Raw genomic sequence first — 22,953 nt, 5'->3', positions numbered from 1 at the left:
TCCAGGGTGTGCTCCTGCATTGCGCCCAGTGATTCTGGGTAGGCTACGGACCCACTGTGACCCTGAACTGGATAAGTGCTTACAGACAATGAATCAATGAACTCTATTTAAAAAAAGAAAAATGTGACTAATCAACCCCAAACCCAGCATAATGCAACCAGATGGCTTGTTTTGATTACTGACACTGATGGCAGTGATTTTCACCAGAGACTCCAATAGGAGACACTTGGAATAAGGGCTGTGCTGTTTGACCAAATAAAAGCCAAAATCGTTAGATCAGATACCAAAGAGAGAGGCTCATGAGGGGCTCAATCAACAGGAGGTTATAGGTTCGATCCCTGAAAATACAAGAGTGTATAACTGGCCTTGCACTCTCTGGGTGTGTAGGATGATCCTATTTCCTCTCAACGCACAACTGACACCGGTGTCTCTTAGTTTACATGAGATAATTGGGCAGTTAGTGTTCTCCTCCAAGCGTGCTAGTCCATGTTGCGTCAATCAGCAGTTCGAAAAGAAGGAGTGGCTGGTTTCACATGTCCCATATAGTGCATGCCTACCCTCTAAATTACTAGCATCCTGTGACTGGAGGGGTTTTAGCAAGTGGGTGGAACAGGGCACTGGGTAAAGTGAAGTGAAGTGGTAAATGGGTTAAAATAATAATAATAATAATGAAATAATCTGATCTAATGCTGGAAGAAAACTCTATTCTAATACAATACACTCTCACTGTGGATGTTAACGTTCAGAGAAATGTTAGAGTGTAAATGCTGTAAGTGTGTGACTGAGTTATTTAATGCACTGCAGCCCATTGCTGATGCACTTTGTAATGAAATTTGGGATGAAAACAGTGCAGTCACATGAAAACAACTGAGTGTTCTTTTTTGGTAGTAGATATTAAAACATTGGGAATAAAAGTGCCAGCGAGGACACATTGTGTCTCCTTAATGCCAAGCACATTAGCGGCCCCTTGTGGAGCAGTCCCTAAATGTGCACGAGTAAGTGAGGAATAACTCCCAATGTTGTGCTCTTCCTTTACAAGCTATTTGTACAGGATTGGTTTTACACTGGACAAGAAACATTAGTGCAATTAACAGAAATGGGAGTGGCTACTCCTTTTACACCAAGGTTTTCCCTGCTTCCGATGTTTGTGTGCACCTCTTTCACATTGTAGATCATACACAGCACTGCTACTGGTGTTTTTAGGCTGTCACAACAACCATACATTTCCAGCCCACAATGACCTTCTTGTCCTTCAGAAGAAATTAAATGAGGGCAAAAAAAAGTCACTTACTCATAATCATTCACACAAATATAACAACCTCTATTTTACTGGTAGTAATTTAATGAATATGATGCATGTGTATAACAAACCTGTAGGTTGCTGCTGTGCACAGGTTGTCTTGTAGATTTTAGCGATGCATCGTTCAACACCTGAGGTGCGCGACATACTTGAAAAACATCTCATTCGGGCCATACACTGCATCACTAAATGCCTCCTCCAGCACCTCCATTCTTGAGAAAACTAGCAAAAAAACTCCTTTATCATGGAATAAAATGCAATAATCACCCACATTTCAATTTGCACGGGAGTAGTATAAACTGGGATTAGTATAACCTGGGATAAGTATAACCTGGGATTATTTTTGTTGTTGATTTGTAAAACGTTCAAATCTTTTCTGAAATGGTATGGAGGACTCCAGAAAAATTACTGAAATGTTCTATTCAAACAGAACAATCAGTGAGATAACAATGTAATTATTTAACCCCAGTTCTACAGGTAAAACTAATCCCATCCAAACAGGGCTAAAGACAGTCTTAAATGGGCTGATTCAGACATCCATTGTTTTTGACATCATAAACCTAAGATCTGCTTTATCCTTAAAGACCTAATATCGTCCACTTGTGTGGTGGGGCTTTCAAGATCTGCTCACTGCCCCCAGTGTGTGTGCTAACATTACTTACTGGTGTTAAATGCAGAGACTCAATTTCCTCAAGGGGATTAATAAACTAACATGTTTTTCTTCCGCTTTATTTGCATATTCATAAATACATGCATACTGAATAAAGGTGTGTGTAACATTGCATCAAAGCCACTTTAAAAGCAATGTTTTTTTTCTTAAAAATAATTTCTAAATAATATAAATAAAAAATAACCAGATAAAATACAATAATAAATAAAATATATAATTTTAAATTAAATTCTGATGATCAGAAATGAAATTTAGGGGTTTTATAGATGACCAAATTGGTCATATATTATTTATTGATTTTAACTTAAAAAAAACCTTATCATTCCAAATATTCTCTTTTTTACATGGAAAAAAACAACTTTAAATGTATGCTTTAACGTTGTAAAATTTAGGGGCTCTGTAGAAAATCAATATCGATGAAAAATGATTTGGGGCCTACTTGCAGATCGACAGTAAAATGGCCGCCTCGTTCTATCTCCACCTGGCGGTGGCTCCTCCCCGGTCACAGCCACCGAGCTCCAGGGAACCGCGGCTCCGCTGGAACAGGCCCAGAGCTAAACGGCGATGATAAATAATGTCGACCACGGCTTTCCTGCGGGGGATGAAAGTGAAGAAAGTAGTGACGAGTGGGATATTGGATATTCCAGTTTTGCAAAGACTTCATCTGAGGTTGTGTTTACGGCTAAATACTGCCATTTTGTTTTGGCCACGTAATATTTGGCGGGTTAAAGATACGTCAGTTAACGTAGGGAACGAGCTTCTCTCGGGCACAAATCACCCCCTACTTAGGGCAATATGTTAGCCGTAAAATAATAGCTTTAGGAGTCCAAACTGCACATATGTCTTTTAAGAAGTGAACTGCTAGGTTTTGGGGAAAGAAATGTTATAACTTACAAAGCATACTGTCTCAGGGAGGACAGGATAGAGCCTTTGAGACTCCAAACGGTTAACCGTTAAATTTTAAGAGTAAAGGCCGCAGGTGACGTCAGGGAACTGCGTTAATGTCTATTTTCTAACTTTTAACTTTTTTCTAAGAACTTTACTTGCTAAAATTCACAAATATAGTGTGCGGCTGTGTAATAAATTAAGGCATTTCACGGAGTAGATTCGGGGTTCAGTGCTTCACCAGCACCCAACCCAGCCTTAGTGCCACTGTGCTACAAACGTTCACTAAATTATCAGTGAATCATTGTAAAATGTAGGATACTGGGTCCGTCCTTCAGTTACAGCGTTTACCCTTGATTTGAATAAATATAAGTAATAACAATAATAACGCCCATAACATGGCACTAGAGTTCTAGCTAGCTGTGAAATAGCATAGTTAAACTTAATAGTCTGGAAAAATTAAAATAAATATCACTCAGTCGGGGAAAAATGAAGTCTGAAAAAATTTTGAATAATTCAGAGAATATTTTTGAATCTTTAGACAGACAGACAGACTACCAGTCTGTGCACCATGCAGTGATTTTTGGAAAGAAAATTCAGATGTAGGTTAGAGACCCCCTCCAGTAAAAAAAAAAAAAAAAAAAGTGTTAACATTCACATGTGGTGTTTACCTACATGAGCAATATAAGCATTCAACTCCATTGCTGAGCATTTCTGCTTTAAAATTGCAGCATTCCAGGTTTAGTCTCATATCGGCCAACACAGACATCCATGTTTTCTGACATCACAAACCTAAGGAACCAGTCCTGTCCATGTGCAGGGTTGGACTTTCTGCTTGCAGGTGAACAGCAGAGGGCTGAGTGGCAAATGAGCAGAACTGAATTTTAGCCACTATTGAGGTTGAAGGAGATTTGATGTAAATATGTAAGCGTGATGAACTGAGGTGAGTTGTAGGAATGCAACTTGAATACATTTTAAACAATGCCTTCTGTGCCCAGACAGTTCTGAACTGCAGTTTTGGACATAGCCACATGGAAACAATTATCTGCTGGACATCCACTACACTGCTTAATTGTAGAAGTCTCAGTATCAAGCAGTTCACAATGTAGGAAATAGGGAGCCTAATAACACGCACTTTGCTTGCAGGTGTCAGGCTCATCATTGCCCGGTGATGACAACATTAGTGCCTTAAAAAGAGCCATCACTGCGGGGGATGTCAATCTTGTTCAGCAGCTTCTGGACACTGGTTGGTATTTTCAGTTTTGTGGACTACACTGCACTATACAGACAGTGGAAAGGGTACGGACACAGCAAATTCAGATCTGAAAAGCCCTACCTGAAAGATTTGACCTGTTGTGCTGCCATGCCATCCCTTGAATGTATTTGTGTAATCAGTTTGCCTTAGCATTGAACCTACTGCTCTAATGTGAATGTAAATCTGCTTACTTGCCTTTTGTGGACATGATTGGATGCACTGTACGTTTTTCTCTCAGGAATGGATGTGGACACTCGTCTGGGATTCGGATGGACTCCATTAATGTGCGCTGTCTATGTAGCCCACTATGACTTGGCCCAACTTCTACTGGACCGTGGCGCGAGTGCAAATTTTAGCAGAGGTAAAAGGCTTGACTTCCTTTTTTTAAATGTATTCTTTTGAAAGCTAAAATTTTGCTTAAGTAATCATCTAAACTTTCAAAATACAGCATTATAAGTGTTCTTCTTTTCTGTTTAAAAAAGGGTGGGACAACTCTAAGCCTACAAATGTGTGTGTGTGTGTGTGTGTGTTAACTATAACAGTAGCATAAGTGTGTTTAGACTAAAATGTTAAATCAATTTTGTGGGGTCATTTTCATCACAGTTTCCTCAGCTCTTCCTAAACACCCCTGTACCGAACGACCTGTTCCTTTCAATGATGATGAACGACAGCACAGTTCTTTTTCTTTTCGGTTCTTATTTCTCTGCACTACTTGTGTTTGTTTTGCTCCGTTGAATCTTTTCATTGCATCACACAAAAGCAGATCCACTGGAGAGACTTAGAAGATGCAGCACAAAATCATAAAGGCTCGTTTTGTCCCTTATTTTTTGATTTAGGCAAACCATTACAAATCTGATTGGGTTGTTTTTATTTCCAATTGTGTTGGTCGGGAGGCTTCAGTTCCTCTAATTAATGTGCACATGCACTATATCTACTTTAATGTTTTCATTTATATTTCAGACCTCTGTCAGCTCTGGCGTATTTGTCTGACCATTTAAAACTTGCAGATAATCATGCATTCATAGAGCTGTTTCTGTGTTTATAGGTAAGGTGCAGTTCTGATATGATAAGAAACCAGCTATTTAGAATAGAAACAGTAAATACCTTCTATTTACAGATTCATGAATAATATCTGAAGCTTAAAACCTGATTAGACGGTAAGGAAGCACCTGGAGGAAGGCAAAATTTGAAGTTGTCACTTTGGCACTGTACCAGATGGCCTTTCGGTGACTCCAGCTCTTTCTCTGGAGTCGTTGGAGATAACAGGATTTTTGTAACAGCCACAAGGAAGGAACCCTGTGCTATCGAATCAAAAAAGAGCGGCTAGACTTAATCCTTTAGGGGTGAAAGCTTGCTTTTCATTATCGTGTTCTACCTTGAAGTAGACATGTGCATATTCTTTTAATTTCGCTTCATGTGTCAGCAAAAAGATGGCGGCCCAGCAGAGCTTTCTTCAATGTGCTTCATCTGACATTACTTAATGGCCGTGACGCAAAAGAGGAACTATTGAAAACATGCGATTAATCCACTGGTGTGTTTTCAGTTTACACGTCACGTTTCTGTTTCCCCAAAAAATTGAATGCACCTGGAGGTCTCTGTGAAATAGGATGTTGGTGGTAGAGTGAGTGAAGTAATTTAGACAATTCCAGCATGTCCAGCTTGTGGAGTTGAGAGCCGGGGGTGTTGATGGGCCGACTGGAGCTTCAGGCTTTGGAAGGAAATAATTAAATGTGAAAGCAGCCACCGCTTCCTAGCCTGTGTTCCGCTTAGAGAGAGAGAGAGAAGAATGCAGAAGTGATTGATAATTTCAGTACACAGAGCGTGATGCTGGCGTCATTGCGTTGGCCCAACACTGACGCTTTATTTATTTTCCTGCCTCACCGCAGACGCAACCAGACTGAGTCTGCATCCTAGCCTTACCCAGCAGTGCTCCTGCAGTCTAAACCCACCTCTAATCACAGCAAATAAATCTGCAACACGACTGTGTCTCCTCTCAACATCAACACAACATCTCATCTACAACATGGAGTCACGTGGCCAGATCTTAAACTTTGGGCTAATTGTATCTTACTGAAATGGGAAGCATTTGGAATGGAATAATGCTGGTGCTCTACTGTAAAAAGACTGATTGCAGTTGGTCATGTCAAATTTGTTAAATTGGCATGTTTTTTTCAGATGTGGAAAATAAATTTTATATGCACGGTGGCACAGCAGGTAGCGTGTCCCAGTCACACAGCTTCAGGGACCTGGAGATTGTGGGTTTGATTCCCGCTCCGGGTGACTGTCTGTGAGGAGTGTGGTGTGTTCTTTCTGTGTCTGTGTGGGTTTCCTCCGGGTGACTGTCTGTGAGGAGTGTGGTGTGTTCTCCCTGTGTCTGTGTGGGTTTCCTCCGGGTGACTGCCTGTGAGGAGTTGTTGTGTACTTTCCTGTGTCTGTGTGGGTTTCCTCCGGGTGACTGTCTGTGAGGAGTGTGGTGTGTTCTCCCTGTGTCTGCGTGGGTTTCCTCCGGGTGACTGTCTGTGAGGAGTGTGGTGTGTTCTTCCTGTGTCTGCGTGGGTTTCCTCCGGGTGACTGTCTGTGAGGAGTGTGGTGTGTTCTTCCTGTGTCTGCGTGGGTTTCCTCCGGGTGACTGTCTGTGAGGAGTGTGGTGTGTTCTCCCTGTGTCCGTGTGGGTTTCCTCCGGGTGACTGTCTGTGAGGAGTGTGGTGTGTTCTCCCTGTGTCTGTGTGGGTTTCCTCCGGGTGACTGCCTGTGAGGAGTTGTTGTGTACTTTCCTGTGTCTGTGTGGGTTTCCTCCGGGTGACTGTCTGTGAGGAGTGTGGTGTGTTCTCCCTGTGTCTGCGTGGGTTTCCTCCGGGTGACTGTCTGTGAGGAGTGTGGTGTGTTCTTCCTGTGTCTGCGTGGGTTTCCTCCGGGTGACTGTCTGTGAGGAGTGTGGTGTGTTCTTCCTGTGTCTGCGTGGGTTTCCTCCGGGTGACTGTCTGTGAGGAGTGTGGTGTGTTCTCCCTGTGTCCGTGTGGGTTTCCTCCGGGTGACTGTCTGTGAGGAGTGTTGTGTGTCCTCCCTGTGTCTTGAAGTCTCTGTGTCTGCATGGGTTTCCTCCGGGTGCTCCGGTTTTCTCCCACAGTCCAAAGACACACGGTAGGTGGATTGGCGAGTCAATTGTGTCCGTAGGTGTGAGTGTGTGTGTGTGTGTGTGTGTTGCCCTGTGAAGGACTGTGTTCCTGCCTTGCGCCCAATGATTCCAGGAAGGCTCTGGACCACCGCGACCCTGAACTGGATAAGAGCTTACAGATAATGAATGAATGAATTAAAAATATTAAGCAGTCTTTGCAGCAAGCGGTTTTAGGCAGTAATACATTTCTGCAAATATAAAAACATAGTTATGTTATTTAACTTCAAAATCTGAAAAAAAGAATTATTAGTATTAGTTCCTTAGACAGATTTTACAAATTGTTGGATATTTTTCTTTTTTGAATGCACAGGTTGTTTAAGCTCCACCCACAGATATTCACTGAATTATAATGTGTGGGGACTGTAATCATAGTAATATGTTTTGCATAATATATACTGATTTTTTAAAAAGGTTGCAGATACTATATTCTTTCTAACAATTCTGCCGCGCAGATCGGGTTTGTGTAAGGAAAGCTGCACAGTATGATAGTGCCAACTTTTATGTAACTGTTCAGATACCTTACGCAGATCTTTTTTTCTTTTCAGCCCAGCATAAAAGCAGTTCTGAGATTTGCCTTGATTTTCAGAATTCTCATTAACGTGTGTGTGTGTGTTCACTATTTATATCTGGCACCCTTGTTAAAATTAAGTTGTGCTTTCTCTACGTTTTGTTTTCTTCTATCTTTTGGTCCCAGATGATTATACTGTGCTGATGGCTGCATGCACAGCAGACTCTGCTACAGAGGACCAAATTGCCAAGTGTGTCGCTCTACTGCTGAGTCGTAATGCTGACCCAAACATCTACAGCAGGTAGCGTACATCATTTTTGTACAAATCAATGCTCTAAGTGCATAGTTTGTGAAAAAGAACAGTTTAGCACGTGGAGATATTACAAGATAGTTAAAATGCACCAATGGCTTTTCAGTTTGTTACACATTTATTAAAATGGCATTCAATTATTCATTTTAAATCCACATGTGTCTTAAACAAAGAAATCACACATTGAGTCATGGGCTACTATAGTGAGTAGTAAGTAACCTGGGTAAGGTAATGCTGGAACCTAGGTGGTGATGGTGGGCCTGTACAGTAAGCATCTTTCCGACCAGCCCCCAGCTGCTTATCATCTGTTTCTAAAGCTGAGCACATGACCCAATGTCAACAAGCATGTTGTTCAGTTGACTGGTAAGAAAGTGATTGTATCCTGTCCAGACAAAATATTTGAAGAACTGGAACAAGATCCAGAGGGAAGTGGGCAAGTGATGGATTTTGTCAAACACTGCCTCTCTCCCTAGACTTCTGAAGACAGTACACTTGTCTGGAATTTTTCAACAGCTGGATTTCCATAATGAGTCTGGTAAACAAAATGCAGTGTGCTTGCAAAAGTACTGACATACTGCAAGCCTTTATTATGTCCTGCAGGATTTCTCGCTAAGTAAGTAATTGTGGTGTGGAGGGCCTGAGGAATGGACGCAAATATGAGGCTGGTGTCAGAGAGTACGGAATTGTGGGTGACTGGATCAATGTGTCTTGCCGTCTGTAATTTCACACTTGAAATTTTGCTTCTGGGGTGTGTCCATGGGTTTTCCAGTAAGTGCCTAATAGGAATTATATTGATATTAGCAGATATAGTTGTTTATATGAAACCTCTGGCATCAGAAAGTTGTTTAAACCAATATTTCATACATTTTATTTTATACCTTTTATAACGGAACTCTAAATATCTGTACATTATTTATTTAACTGCATTTGTAAAATGCTAGAACTCATTAGCGGGCGGCACGGTGGTGCAGCAGGTAGTGTCGCAGTCGCACAGCTCCAGGGGCCTGGAGGTTGTGGGTTCGATTCCCGCTCCGGGTGACTGTCTGTGAGGAGTTGGTGTGTTCTCCCCGTATCCGCGTGGGTTTCCTCCGGGTGCTCCGGTTTCCTCCCACAGTCCAAAAACACATGTTGGTAGGTGGATTGGTGGTGACTCAGAAGTGTCCGTAGGTGTTAGTGAATGTGTATCGGTGTGTCAGTGTTGACCTGTAAGGACTGGCGCCCCCTCCAGGGTGTGTTCCTGCCTTGCGCCCAGTAATTCCTGGTGGGCTCTGGACCCACCGCGACCCTGAACTGGATAAGCTAATTCACAGATAATGAATGAATGAATGAATAGAACTCATTGGTGGCTACATCTCTCTTGTATTTCATCACTGTCCAATGAAAAACATGTATCTCCAAATGGAAGTCAATGGAAAAATTGAGTAATTTTTTTTTTCTTCTTGGAATTAGACTTGTAATCAGGTCTGAATACAACCTGAGAGCTGTGTAAATAGACTATAACATAAGTACGGTTCAGTGCAACATTCATGCCTTTTATGTTCATCAAGCTTGTTAGCTTTCAGTAATGTGTGTGTGTGTGTGTGTGTAGCTTTGTGAAGGATGCTTCAGGTGTAAATATGTAGGGTAGGCATGTAAACAGGCAAGTAGGCCATCCAATCATTTTGTTTAATCTGAGTGATATCTGAAAGATAGGAATCTAATGGGAGGTTTGTGCATGTATCACGACCTGTCTCGCTGTTTAATTGCAATGTCATGCTCCTCCCTTTTAATAATTTTCTCTGTAGAGGGAAGAGTGTGTTTAAAAACACCTCCAGGAGATTAAAGTTCAGCTGATAACACGGAGTTTTGCTTCTACAGAATTATCTTGATGGTTTAGTATATTTACCGAGGGTAGGGGCGTTTAATCAGTAAACCCAGATACAATATGGAATTCTGTTTAATGTCACAAAATGTATGTTTATGGGTTAATGAATATACAGTGACGAAATTGTGAGCGAAATTGCTCAAGTTATTGTACATTTCTGAAGCTAATACATAAACACATGTCAGCAGCTACATTCATCTAGTACCGAATCTGAATGAGTAAAATAAGTCGCTCCGAAGGGTGGGAGAATCTAGTATTTCACAGTTTTCTAGTTGTGATTGAGCCATGTTTTCACGCCATTTTGGTGGCTATGAATCTGTTGCATGTGCAAGATATTTACTGCACAGCGCTCCCCCCACATAAAAAACACAGGATCAGATAGTGAAAGAATGAGAGGGGGTAGAAAAGCAAAAATATATGTTGCAGTTTTCTATTGTACCCTGATGTAATTCGCATTGTATAAATCATCATGTCGTCAGATTTGTGTATCATTACACCCCCGTTATATTTGCATTTACATCTGATATTTAGCAAGATGTTCTTATCCACAGCAACTTGCAGTTTAATCCAGTTACAGAGGAATATAAATAGCGAAGGAGTCTTGCCCTAAGACTCTAATTACTGTAGCATAGGGTGCTTAGAAGGTACCAGTGTTACCAACTAAGCCACACTAACCAGTTATGCAATATTCATAGAATTTACACTGACAAACTACAATAAGCGAGTCAGTGAGTTGGTAACTTGCCTGAAAGATTACTGCAGAACTGTTGTGATGTCTGAAAATGTTCCTCATAAATAAATTTGAATATTATGCAATACTCAGTTTAAACACGGAGTAATGTTGATAAATCATGAGTGAGGACTGTAATTTTAATTCTATGCAAAAATTAAATTAATATTCCATTGAATATTTTAGCAGATTTCGTTACACAGACAAAAAGAGCATGTAGTATTTCATGACTTTTTATACGACCTCCAGATGTATTGGTGATATATTTAGGAGATAATGTTGATTGCAGGATTTTATTGAAAATGCAAACTGGATTCAGACCTCATCCTGTCATTTATCATAAGTTTTAGGGTTTTCAAAAAGTTTAGCTCAACAGTGCTATTGAGTATTAATAGACCTGGATGCAAAAATCAGGGCAAATGCTATGCCAGGTGAATGAACTAAATCCTGAATTACATCTTTATTAACGAGGTTAATGATTTCTAATTTCTATTGTCTTATGGTCCATGATCCTCGGACTTTGCATGAATCATTATTGTAATATTCACCATCTACCTCCTCCTGTGCCATATTAGTCAATATGAATCTTGTCAACACTGCAATTTCGTCAGTACAGTGTTTACCTTCTTGGGATTGGTTAAATAAATTCAGCACACTTCCTGATTGGTGTAGTGTCTTCATCACAAAGAAGGACACCCTGGGAAACGGTGCACTGAAGCCATCACACGTTTGTCACCCGATTTGACACTGAAGAGAGGAAGTTTGCACCTGGCAACTAGATAGTGTCATGTTGAGGAGTAATGAGCCCCCTCTCACCTGTACATGACGCAGTTCTCAGTACCTCTTCTCTGGGGAAATGTCAGTCACTGTGATGAATGACTTGAGGATACTCCCACAGACCCTTTCTACATCCCACGCGCACACACACACCTCACTGTACTGTGTAATGTTTGATGAGAGGTTTTGCTTTTATTGTAGTCACATAAACTCTCACTTCAACAGCCACACACACATTGAGACACAACGATACTATGTAGGTTCTTGGAGTCTGGTACCAATGATTCATGATGGAAAGATCATACAGTGATTCTTGATGCAGCTACATTATTGAAATAAAAAAAATCAAGATTTGACGCATATGAATTGAGTGACATACCATTCTTAATCCATAGGGTTTAATATGATGTCGGTACACCCTTTGCAGCTATAACAGCTTCAACTCTTCTGTGAAGGCTTTTCACAAGGTTTAGGAGTGTGCTTATGGGAATTTCTGACCATTCTTCCATTTCTGAGACCAGACACTGATGTTGCACAAGGCCTGGCTCACGGTCGCCGCTCTAATTCATCCCAAAGGTGCTCTTTTGGTTTAAGGTGCAGGCCAATCAAGCTCTTTCACACCGAACTAGCTCATCCATGGATCTTGCTTTGTGCACTGGTGCACAGTCCTGTTGGAACCGGAACGGGCCGCCCCTAACTGTTCCTACAAAGTTTGGAGCATAAAATTGTCCAAAATCTCTTGGTATGCTGAAACATTAAGAGTTTCTTTTACTGGAACAAAGGGGCTTAACCCAACTTCTGAAAAACAACCCCTCAACCCCCCAAACTTTACAATTGGTATAAAGCTGTCAGACAAGTACAGTTCTGGTAATCACCAAACCCAAACTCCTCAGAGCCCTGATGGAGAAACATGATTCATCATTTCAGAAAACATGTTTCCACTGCTCTAGAGTCCAGTGGTGGCATGCCTTACGCCACTGCATCCGACGATTTGCATTGTGGTTGGTGATGTAAGGCTTGGATTCAGCTGCTTGGCCATGGAAGCCCATTTGATGAAGCTATTCTTGAGCTAATCTGAAGGCTACATGAAGTTTGGAGGTCTGTAGTGACTGACTTTGCAAAAAGTTGCAGACATCTGTGCACTATGCACCTCAGTATCCGCTGACTCCGCTGTCATTTTTACCTGGCCTACTACTTTGGGGCTGAGTTGCTGTGGCTTTCACTTTGTTTTTATACCACTGATGGTTGACTCTTGCATAGGTTGCGTTCTGTCACAGTACTATGCTGGAATTCACTGAGATCCTGAGAGCGACCCAATCTTTCACTAATGGTTGTAGAAGCGGTCTGCATGCCTAGGTGCTTGGTTTAATAAATCTGTGTTCATGGAATTGATTGGAACACCCCTATTCAATTATTTGATAGGGGTGAGTGAATACTTTTGGCAATGTAGTGCATAAAAGGAACGCTAATACTGATCAGTAAAGCGTCACAATGAGTTTATGCTGTAACTATAATGTAAAATATTATGTAGCGCTCCTTTAAATGTCATGATTCCTGGGGGCCCTGAGCTATTGTAATGGGGGCAGCAAGGCAAATTAATTGGATGCTTAACACATCGGTGTTATGATTTGTTGCTTTGTTTTGCAAAATAAGATGTTTAAAATTAATTTCACTTCAGTTTGGGAAAAACTTTCAGAACTACTGTATTTATGAATTATTAATTAATTGAATGAATAATCCCTATTCACTTCTCTTTTAAAGATTATCTGACTTAAGCTTCACATGGTTTACAATGTTTTTTTTTCAAACATCAAACTTTTGGCGTTAATATGTCACGCAAAACTTTGTGTAAATCTGTGCCTGAGTGCATTGTACATAGTTTTCTTTACCCGTGTAAGCCATGTATGCACCAATAGACAAACTTAGCTGGAGAATAAAATCCAGGGACAGTCATTCTAACCTGACTGCTTCACACAGATGTTTAATTTGCCCTAAATTGTCTTTTCGTCCTTGCCCAGGAGCCGCATGACGTGTTTGATGCTGGCTGCCAGGGACGGCTATTGTCAGGTAATCAATCTTCTGGTATCCCACGGAGCAGAGTTGGACTTTCAGGATGACAGTGGCGCAACAGTACGTCAAGCTCCACTTATTCTTTGGACACAAAAACGGGTGTTCTAGTTAGCTTTACATTTTCATGCATTACCCGCATGACTTTATCAAGCTTGCTTTGATAAAAAAAAAAACTGGATTGCATGCTAGGGCTTGAAGTAAATGTAAGAACAACTTGGCACTGTTTTGGAATGTGGTATGTTACCCAAAAGCGAACATATATCAGAAAAGCTGTACTTTCATAATTCAACATTTCTTTGTTTATTTGTCTGACAAAATCATGCACAGGCTTGTGTTTTAATCAGTCTACCATACATGAATGATGAAATGTGCTTTGCCTGGGTGATCTTTGCTTAGTATTTGTGATTCATACTTTAGACAGTAACCCACATTCCCATTAATGTCAGGCGCTCATGTTGGCTGTGCAGTATGGGAATGAAGGAGCTGTTCTAAAACTGCTTCAGCTTGGAGCTGACAAGTCCATCAAATCGAAAGCAGGGAAGACGGCAGCTGACCTGGCCCAAGAGCTCAAACATCCTCAGGTATTTGACCTTTGGCCCGAGGCCTTACTTCACCTCATCTGTCAAGTGGACTTAAACTTAGCAAGTCATGTTTACAATGTGAGTATCTCCCCATCGGACAACGCTAGAACAATAATTCTGTTCACCTCTGTATAAACGAGCTTCTGAGGAAAGCCAGGGATATTTATTGTTAGTGGAAGTGTCTTGAAATAGAATTCTTTTTTAAATTATTGGAATCATTACTTTTCACTTTTTGGCATGTTTTTAGAGAGGGTCTTGGGAGGCAGTGAATTTACTGTGTGAAGTCATAAGACAATAAAACACAACAAATGTTGTGTTGACATGAACATCGATGTCTCAACAGATCTACAGGATTCTCAGCTCCTCCGGAGACTTCCCTGATAATAGTGGCAAGCTGTCTAAAGCAGAAACTGTATTTAAGTTTCTCAAAAGAAACCCAGATCCTCCATCTGGCTTAGAGAGGTAAAGTCACACCTAGATCTGTCACTGTCCTAAAGGCTGTGATGCCCCCTAGTGGTGGCGCGGCCTTAAGACACCTGATAAACTGTGGTATCTGAATGTAAGACGTGTTGTTTCTGCTGATTATTAGCAGTTCTGCTAAGCTGTGTGATATTGAACTCCTACTGCATGGCCTTAACCTGGAGTACCTCACTGATGTCATGATGGTGAGCAGAATTCTCAGTCATTTGGTGTGAACGCCCAATCTGAATTTTCATAATGCTAATAGACCAAAGGTAGTGACTAATAACCCAGTGGATGTAGATCAGCAGTTTCAGTCTCCTTCAGTTTGAACAGTTGATGTTTGATTCTGGATATTATTTTTATTTCCTGTACTCATTTTTAAGGACAATGACATCACTTGGAGCTATTTGTTGACGATGGAGAAGGAGGACTTGGAAAAGGTAACTTTATAGTGAACGACATATCACCTGGAACGAAGAATTAAAACAAAATGCTTAGATTTGATTATTGAGTATGTTTCACAACGTTGATACGTAGGTGGTCCCCAAAATAGTTTCCTGCCACACCTTGATAACATTCCTTAATCTACCGTAAGCAGTGGCTCAGTGGATTTGGAAGTGTTTGGGGAAAATGCAGCGCAAAGATCCGCTGTTATGCGGGCTTCATGATTGATGGAGTGTTGCAGTTATGGTGGTGTCTAAGAGACCCACAATAATCATAAGGTCATTTAAGGATGTTGCAATATGCTCTCACAGCTTATCTTTCTTTTGGCCCTTTAGGAACACTTAAAAAAAAAAAAAAAATAAATAAATAAATAAGCTTATTTTCATTCTCCAGTTCGTTAGCCCAGGGTTTTTCAGTTGATGAGATCTCTTTGCATTGCAATGATTAATGTCTCTTATGGTCATTTTTTTTCATATGTATGACAGGGGCCGTCATCAAAAGACTTCATTATAAATAATCTTATCTTCATTTTAAAAAAATGTAGACCATTAGAAGACCATTTCCTGTTCTTTGTTGTGTAGTATAAAAATAACTATTGTCTTTTTATTAAAAAATTACGTAATTTAATAACAGCAAGTGAGATAAATGTATTTATTGCATTCGTTATGAGTTCAATCAAAGACAGAACACTGCAAACACTTGTGCATCAACCTCTGTTCTGTTCTTTGGGGTAATATTGTATCCAAAAGTACACTTGAATTTTGGTTTGAATTCTTTGCAGAAAATTGGAATTGAATTGAATTGAAATGGAGATATTTGGTGTTAGTGATTGTGAATGTAGTGTATTACATTTTCTTTACGTATACTCTTTTGAATTGTTATTAATTAACAATTTTGATTCTTTATACTTCGCAGCGGTAACCATAATGTGACAGAAGACGAGGAGAATGTTTGAATTTTAAATTACAATTACAGTGGAACCTCGGTTAGCGAACGCCTTGGTTAGTGAACAAATTGGGTTACGACCAAAAATTTGTACCGGTTAGTGAACAAAATTTCGGGTTGCGTACAGATGGCGTCAGCCCCGCGCGTCCGTTCGAGACACAGTTACGTTCGGTTCCTTATCGTTCTGCTTCCTTCTGTGATACTTCGTTTGTGATTTCAAGTGCTTTATTTAGCCCTCAATCATGGCTCCAAAGAAGGTTAAGTAGCAAGTTTTTTCCTTCGACCTCAAAGCGACAGAAAAGGGAAGTCACCCCAGAATTCGCAATGCCAGTTGTTCTCATGGAGGGGGATTCCCCTTCCAAGCAGTAATTCCACTCTTCCTTCCCACACCTCCATCCACTCACGCCATCACTTTGCAGTCAAAAAGGTAAATTTTCTTAAGTTTAAATGCTTTCTTTAATGTTAGTATGTTTATTTAACTCTTTATGAACTGTATTATAACTGTTCTCATTAAAACAACATACCTATATAACCTTTAACACTTTATATATTAGCGAGTCAACAGGGGCTGGAACCAATTATTTCTATTTCCTTTAATTCTTATGGGAAAAATAATTTCGGAAATCTAACATTTCGGATTACAGCCAACTTTCTGGAACGGATTGTGGTCGTTAACCGAGGTTGCACTGTATATGTTACACAAAAAAACACTATAAGACGTATTTGTACACCTAATATTTCAAAGTATTGTTACATATTTTATTATTCTGTGGTCTTATTAGCCTTTCTTTTCAAATCCCAAGCTCCCAAGTGGACTAAATGAATACATGTAACACTTTTCAGTGTGTGTGTAGTTAAAATCGCACTGTAAATTGAATTTATTTGCTCTTTAGTCGATTAGCCTGGCTTTTTAAATTGTTAAATGCAGATTAGTTGCTTATTCACAGAACAAATGTTGTATTTTGTCAATAGTAAGAACTGGTTGTTTAGAACAGAGTAGTGCGTAATTACATTGAATAATTACTTCACGTTTGTGTTTGAGGCATAATCCTGCCATCTTACTTGCCCTTAAACCACACCGTTTATGCTTGACTTCTTTTGTCTTTCTGTGTAGATTGGAGTAATAGACCCAGAAGACCAGAAGAAGGTTCTTAATGCCATTCAGGAGATGCACCTCGACCGAGTGGACGTGGACACCTTGACGCGGCTTGACAACATAGAGAGCGGGTAAGTCTCTTCATTCATCCTCACTTGAGGACACTTGTTCATTTGGTACTTAACTTTGTTTATTACCTGGATCTGAATTATTAACGTAGTCTAATCCAAGATGCTTAGCAGTTGCCCTCTGTCTCAGAGGAACTCTTCCTCAGAGGCCTGAGTTTTACCATTGGAGCACCAAGGCAGATTCTCATTGTTTGAAGTGGGAAGACACAGTGTCTCCACAGGGTTTCCTTTCAAGGCTGTCTTAATGGTTTAAGCTCTAGTAATGATTTGTAAAGTGAGGAATGAGCGAGTGCGTTTTCTTCATGTTCCATGTTTTGACCGATGGCTGTGAGCAGTTGGCCCAACTGCCATGTCCTCACTTAATTAAGCTAATCAATCTGTGATTTTCTTTATTCAAGCCTGAGGGTGTACAGTACGAGGAGAGGGACATGCAATAAATTCTGAGTTTAAATCCTCTCCTGAGAGGCAGTCTATAAACACACATTAAAGGGCTATAGAGTTACGCCAAAATTCATGGCAAGGTTTGGTTTCCTGGCTAATGGGATGTATGTAAACATGTGCTCCACCCTTTCAAGTTCATACGTTACCTGTGTAAGGAATCATTTCCTTGCAGTAGTTTATTGTTTTTAATGCATTTTAAGTATTGATGTTTAATAGCTTGCAAGGATGAGGATTAGGTGAGTGTATAAAACGATAGCAGGCCCTTAAACGACATTTCCTCAGATAGCTGGACTTTTGGAATACTTGGAATAATGCTTCTGACTGTACAAGGATGGATCTGTGTGTGGTGCCTGTTAGGACGGTGGCTCTTACCCAGCACTTAGTCGTCCTGTGAGAGCCTATCACTCATTTGGTCAAAGAAAAACTAACAAAGCAATGCTCTGAGCCCATCTCTCCGTCTTGGGGGAGATAGTAATTCCAGCGAGTCTGACAGTGTTTACCACAGCCTCTGACAGAGTGTTAGGAGAAGAAAACGGCTGCTTGGGGAAACGCTCGGTTAAGATAACGCTATCAACATCGCTGCCTTGCTGTCAGCCATTACAGGGCTTTGACATGGTAAGTGATGGACGAAGTGCTTCAAGAATGCTGTCACCCAATGAATGATGCTTGTGATCATTGACAAAATATTTTCTTTAGATTTCCATTGAGTCAGAACTGAGGAGAGAAGGGGGCATTAAAGAGAATAAATGAATTTAAAGCCTTTGCTCTGGTTAAATGTTAGGTCTTTTTTCATGACACTTGGTGAGTCCAAACCTTCAGTAATTCAACATTTATGCCATTTATGATTTCAAACTTCAAGGTCTGTCAACTCACTTTTTCTCAGTCCGTGTTGAGTTTTGCTGAAAGATGACTTTTGGTTTTGTTTTGGTTCTTTAGGAGTGAGGAGCTGTACAACTTTCTAATCAGCCTGAGGCAGCAGTGCTGTTACCTAACTGAGACGGTGCAGGATGTCATCAGCAGGTTCCCCCGCAGCCCGTCTGAGGTAGGCTACGCACACCATCTAATCAGACACAGCAGTGCTGCTGGTGCTCCAAGACCTCAGTGTCACTGCTGGACTGAGGATAGTTCATCAACTGAAAACGATGTCCTGTGTCTGCTGATGAAGGACTAGAGGACGAACGACACACTGTGCAGCGACAGATGAGCTACTGTCTCTGACTTTACATCTACGAGGATGGAGTGTCTAACAGAGTGGACGGGGAGTGGATAACAGTTAAAAACTCCAGCAGCACTGCTGTGTCTGATCCACTTGTACTGGCACAACACACACAAACACCACCGTCACTGTAGCGCTGAGAATGATTCACCACCCAAATCATACCTGCTCTGTGGTGGTCCTGTGGGGCCCTGACCACTGAAGAACAAGGGGAAGGGGGGGAAATAGTGGGTGAAAATATAAAACCTGTGGAAGCTTTTTAATTGAATTTATGGATATTGTTTGTAAATAAATAAATAAAAATAAAGTATACAGAACAACAAATGGACTTATGTCTGTAATTATAAAACTGCAAAGTCGTCCTGTAGCATCAGTGGAACTCAGAGAATGGACAGTGAGTGTAGCAACGTGTGTGTGTATGTTTATATGTATGTTCTCTACATAAGTTACTTTGCAGAAAGGGCATTCTCCAAATCAGGATGGTTTTACTATGTTCTTTTTGGCTTGACAGCTCGTTCTCACATGGGATCCGAAGAAGGAGGCTCAGGCCATTTGCACAGAGCTAGTGGCCCAGACTGCAGACCTCCAGAAAGAATTGACCTGTCTCAGGGACCTCCTCAGCAAGGTCAGTAACTTCCACATTTCTTTGTGCATTAGCTCTGCATTGAGGATCCGCTGAAGACAGAGGCTGACAGCAGAAGCCTTCGCAGCTCATAACTCAGAAGCAGCGTGGAGTCTTCTGTGGAGAAGGGGAGCATGAAAGGTGGGCGCTGGTAGAGGGCAGCCGGGGTGCCCTCTGTGTCAGGCTGGAATCTGAGAGCAAATGGAGGACATGTGAAAAGACTGGCAGCGTGCCGAGAGGAGACGCGAGCCGATGTGGTTTATCTTATCTGCTAGTGTTCACCATAAAAAACCATAAAGCTTTTTTACAGATCTCATCAATCTCTCCGCAGTGGGATCGGAAAACCGCCCAGAGGCGGTGGTTGTGATAGAACTTGGTGCTGCTGTATTAACCTGGTACCTCTCATGCTCACGAAGTTGACTGAGCTTACTTTAATATTCAGTAAACAAATGGGGGAAAAAAAACACAATAATAATAAAACAATCAACATGTCTCTGTCTAGCTTCCACATATCAGACTAAGCCCTATTGGAATTTAAAGAGCTACATTTTGTTACCTTTAGTTACGGAGCTTAAATCTATGGGATTTCCTTCTTTCTTTTTTTTTGAATTATGGTAAATCTGCCTTGTTTATACTTCATCAGCTCAAAACATTAACCAGGAATACATGCTGATGTTTGGGTGGACTCTGGTGAACTATTCATTCATTCATTCGCTGTCTCTAACCATTGTAAAGCCCATGGTCGATGTGGGTTCTGAGCCTACCCAGAATCGCTGGGTTCAAGGTGGAAACACCCAGTAGGGGGCGCCACGCAGAGTGACATACACTCACGCGTCACACCTATGGATACTTTTGAGTGGATAACCCACCTACCAATGTGTGTTTTTGGACCGTGGATGAAAATCGGTGCACCTGGAGGAAACCCATGCTGACACAGGGAGAACACGTCAAACTCCTGGCAGACAGTGGCCCACAGCGAGGCTCGAACCCACAACTCCAGCATCCTGAAGCTGTGTGACTGCGACACGTACCTGCTGCCCCGCCATCACTGCCACCCGTCTTTTAAGTTGTGGTTCTGAATTCATTCTAGTCCGTAGAGTAGAACCCCGGAAGTCGACCGTTTCTGAATTCGACATAATCAGAAGTCGACGCCAAATGTCAAGAGAATTTCGCTCGGAGGTCGACCTTAAAACTCGGAACCCGACCCGACCCACGTGACTTTTGTAAACAAATACCACTCGTGTTGAGCTTAAGTGACGCTACTTGGCGGCAAGGTGGCTTAGTGGTGAGCACATTCGCCTCTCAGCGCTGGGATCTTGGGTTCAAGTCCTATCTGGGTGGAGTTTCCATGTTCTCCCCGTGTCTGTGTGTGTTTCCTCCAGGGTCTCCTCCCAAAAACATGGAGGTTAGGTGAACTGTATTCTCTAATAAATGTGCTGGTGTGTGAGTGAACGTGTGTGCGCCCAGATATGGATTGGCGCTTTGTCCCACGCGTCCTTTGTAAACAAACGCTTCTTGTGTTGAACTTAACTGATGCTACTTGCCGTCAGTTTACGGCGTTGTTCCGCAAGGTTGGAAGCTTTTTGAGGTTGTGCTCCAAGTTTTTGTGTATTTTATGTGTTTTTGTGACCTTTTTTATGGTAAAAAATTGATGGTCAAGAACCAATTAATTGGTTTTCAGTTATTTCTTATCGGGAAATTTGATTCGGAACTCGGCCGCATCAGTTGTCAACGCGAGATCTGGAACGGATTACCGTCAACTTCCGGGGTTCTACTGTGTTTTAAAAATGCCTTAAAGGCAGACTTGGAGTTAGTCAAGCCATTTCTAAGCTATACATGTTGTATTCTAGCAGGTGCTTAGATTACACTTTCTTTTCCAATAGAAACAACTGTTTCACATCTCCTCAGGACTGCTACTGCATTAACATACGTCACTGTTTCCCAAATTTCTGTTATCTCTCAGCACGTTTTCATGTAGCTGCTCTGTACATCCCACACCAGATGTGGTTATTTAACTTTATGATGCTGTCCCTTAGATGGATCCCCCTGAATACACCTTCCAGCCTTCTCTGCCCAAATCCCCCGTCAGCAAGAGGAGACGTGTCCTGAAGAACCTTACACTGAGTGTGCTTGGTGCAGGACTCCTGCTGCTGCTCTCAAGACATTTCAAAGTTTTCCCTTGAAGATTGTTTTATGTTTGTCTTTTAAGTTCTCTTCTTTTATTGACTTATATTGCTATTGGCATATCATTTATCAAAGTTTGAGACTGTTAATGCTGCTTCTCTTTGTGTTGAAATACAGTTGTTTAAGGAGATAATTTAAGATTTTTGGTTTTCTTAAACCATGTTCTCTGTTAATAAACAGTTTTTTTTTTTCATTTCACATCACATACTCGTTAACAGAACACTGCTATGATTTTAGCAAGTTACTGAACTTTAAATCACTGGCTGAGTTTACCACATTGAATCTCACCTGGTTCTGATTGGAGAGCTTCAGATTCTGTACTTTGTATCTGTGACCTCATAGGGACCCCCATAGGACGAGCAGAGCGATGTATTTGGGGAAAAATAATTTACTGCAAGAATCCATAGAGATATATGTGCACAGATGATATTAGTGTGTTTTTGTTTGGTGAAAAGTAGCAGTGAACAAGCTGCTGTCTATGGTGCTGAAGTGCCTTTCCCCCTTCCCCAAATGCCATGCAGTCAACATAAGGTTTTCTTATTTTTAAAGGTCAAATGCTTGATCAGAACCAGTGCATAAAGCTCTCCAGTTTAGGTTAAATAATTTGGAGACATAATGAACTTGATTGAATGTCGGGTAAAGTTTCTGTTTATTTAAAGGCAATGTTCGCACTTTTTTTTATCCATAACTCTTTTTAATACATTCAGAGAATGTTTATTTGCAGACTCAAAAAAGGTCAAGTGTTTGTATGCAGCACTAGCTCGGTAAACAGGGAAAACACTAAGGTTCTCAGTCCGAAATGGCTCTTTTTTTTTCTCTTGGAGGCTTTTGGACTGTAAAGAGACTTCCAAATGTTGAAAAGCATGAAAAGGGTTGAGGCTGTTGCTCTATTTCAGCACCATAGGTGGGTAATATAAACTTATTTTTACTGTTACATTTGCGTTACTTAAGATGGAATTGACACTACAAACTACAGAGTGTCAAAGTAAACACAGACAAAGTGCTATTAAACTAAACGGCTTGAGTTACAAATGAGCTTCAGTGGTAATTCAAACGGTGAATAAAATTTTACAGAAAAGTTGAACTTCAGCCACAAACAAGCTACAGTTGGTTTCTTACTCACATAGAATTCCACTTAAAAAAAAATGGTGAAACTTCAGAATTTTTAGATACAGAGTGGTGATTTGTTTTGCTGTGAAAACGGTATTTCTCCAGAACCATCTACATTGCCTTTAACTGAGCTTAAAGACTAAGCACCACTTAATGGACCTCCATGAATATTTCACATTA

At 41.0% G+C, this 22,953-nt stretch overlaps 1 protein-coding gene across 3 annotated transcripts; it reads left to right on the top strand.

The window, feature by feature from the left end:
• The first annotated feature begins 2,442 nt into the window (after positions 1-2,442).
• On the top strand, positions 2,443-22,671 carry asz1 (ankyrin repeat, SAM and basic leucine zipper domain containing 1). Of its 3 annotated transcripts, none has more exons than XM_066685133.1 (13): positions 2,443-2,639; positions 4,002-4,101; positions 4,349-4,471; positions 7,980-8,094; positions 13,493-13,604; positions 14,012-14,125; positions 14,469-14,587; positions 14,715-14,790; positions 14,971-15,027; positions 17,091-17,203; positions 18,578-18,683; positions 19,369-19,482; positions 21,516-22,671. In XM_066685133.1, exons 1-13 carry the CDS (start codon positions 2,535-2,537, stop codon positions 21,660-21,662), a joined length of 1,401 nt encoding a protein of 466 aa, XP_066541230.1. In that variant the 5' UTR covers positions 2,443-2,534; the 3' UTR covers positions 21,663-22,671. The 3 variants fall into 3 exon arrangements, with proteins under 3 accessions (XP_066541230.1, XP_066541229.1, XP_066541228.1); XM_066685132.1 differs by having other exon boundaries at positions 2,444-2,639; positions 13,991-14,125; positions 14,718-14,790; positions 21,516-22,670; XM_066685131.1 differs by having other exon boundaries at positions 2,444-2,639; positions 13,991-14,125; positions 21,516-22,669.
• Positions 22,672-22,953: the final 282 nt, after the last annotated feature.

Source organism: Hoplias malabaricus, chromosome 11, assembly GCF_029633855.1.
Source record: "Hoplias malabaricus isolate fHopMal1 chromosome 11, fHopMal1.hap1, whole genome shotgun sequence".
NCBI lineage: Eukaryota > Metazoa > Chordata > Actinopteri > Characiformes > Erythrinidae > Hoplias > Hoplias malabaricus.
The sequence above is the reverse complement of the archived record's forward strand: the minus strand, read 5'-3'. Positions and strand labels throughout refer to the sequence as shown.

What these genes read in the sequence shown, in the direction of transcription:
- asz1 (XM_066685131.1), top strand. Translation starts at nt 2,535, where the DNA reads ATGATAAATAATGTCGACCACGGCTTTCCTGCGGGGGATGAAAGTGAA. An exon ending in GACCCAAACATCTACAGCAG is followed by an intron (nt 8,095 to 13,492) that starts GTAGCGTACATC and finishes GTCCTTGCCCAG; the next exon opens with GAGCCGCATGACGTGTTTGA. An exon ending in AGAAGGAGGACTTGGAAAAG is followed by an intron (nt 15,028 to 17,090) that starts GTAACTTTATAG and finishes CTTTCTGTGTAG; the next exon opens with ATTGGAGTAATAGACCCAGA.